The sequence below is a fragment of the Octopus bimaculoides genome, chromosome 23, assembly GCF_001194135.2.
Source record: "Octopus bimaculoides isolate UCB-OBI-ISO-001 chromosome 23, ASM119413v2, whole genome shotgun sequence".
NCBI classification, from domain to species: Eukaryota; Metazoa; Mollusca; class Cephalopoda; order Octopoda; family Octopodidae; genus Octopus; species Octopus bimaculoides.
The window spans coordinates 7,568,212-7,569,141 of NC_069003.1; the positions used below are offsets into that span (position 1 = coordinate 7,568,212).

Consider the following 930-nt stretch of genomic DNA (forward strand, 5'->3'; position numbering starts at 1 on the left):
ATATATTTATTTATATAAGGGCATTATATAAATGTGGCTGTGGCCATGCTATGTGTATACATTTTTATCAATATTTAGCAGAAGCAACAGAGTGACTCAAGGTGAGAGAGCTTCATGCATTAGCACTTAGCACTTATATATAATATGGTCATGGGGAGATATTACCTAACTTGGAAGCAGGTGAGGGTTAGCAACAGGAAGAGCATCCAGACTTAGAAAAATCTGCCACAACAAATTCTGTCTGACCCATGCAAGCATGGAAAAGTAGACAATGAAATGATGATGATGATGATGATGATGATATGACTAATTAATACCCATCCTTGTCATCAGGATTGTGTTACATACTCTAACGAAATTACATTAACAGAATCCCAAATATGTCCTCAGTTTTCGGTACAATTTGTAGAGACCACTTTGTTGTTTGAATAACTACTTAAATAGTAAATTTAGTATGTCATCACCATCATCATCGTCAACAGGTAAAAAATAGTATTTAAAACTTAGCAAGTGTATAGTGAATATTTTCAAGGGCTTTCCTTACCTGTCTGACAAGATTTGTGCATGCATTCCTCCTCTTCAGTAACATTTCCACGGCATCCAATACCCTTTGGCAAGCAGCTGCGAAACCTCCTTCGGCGGCCTGAGCCACATGATGATGAACAATGAGACCAGTCAGTCCATGATGTCCAGCTGTTATGGCTCTTGTTTGGTAATTCTAAAACATAAATATACATACATATACACACCTGTTTCTGCCTCTCTGTCTCACTCTCACCTTTCATTATCTGACACAAGGTCCCTTCTTCCAATGCCTCACCTCCTCTCAAAATTCCTTGTCTTGCAAGTTATTTAGTGACACTGTGTGTGTGTATATATATATATATATATACATACACACACACACACATATATATATATATATATGTA

At 36.8% G+C, this 930-nt stretch overlaps 1 protein-coding gene across 4 annotated transcripts in view; it reads right to left on the minus strand.

The window, feature by feature from the left end:
* The window catches only part of LOC106875447 (SCO-spondin), a 56,219-nt gene that overhangs the window by 14,567 nt on the left and 40,722 nt on the right, over positions 1-930 (minus strand). For all 4 annotated transcript variants that reach the window (XM_052976047.1, XM_052976046.1, XM_014923599.1 and 1 more), the window contains exon 17: positions 545-718. In XM_052976047.1, the coding sequence (XP_052832007.1) occupies positions 545-718 (174 nt within the window). The remainder of the gene's footprint in view (positions 1-544; positions 719-930) is intronic.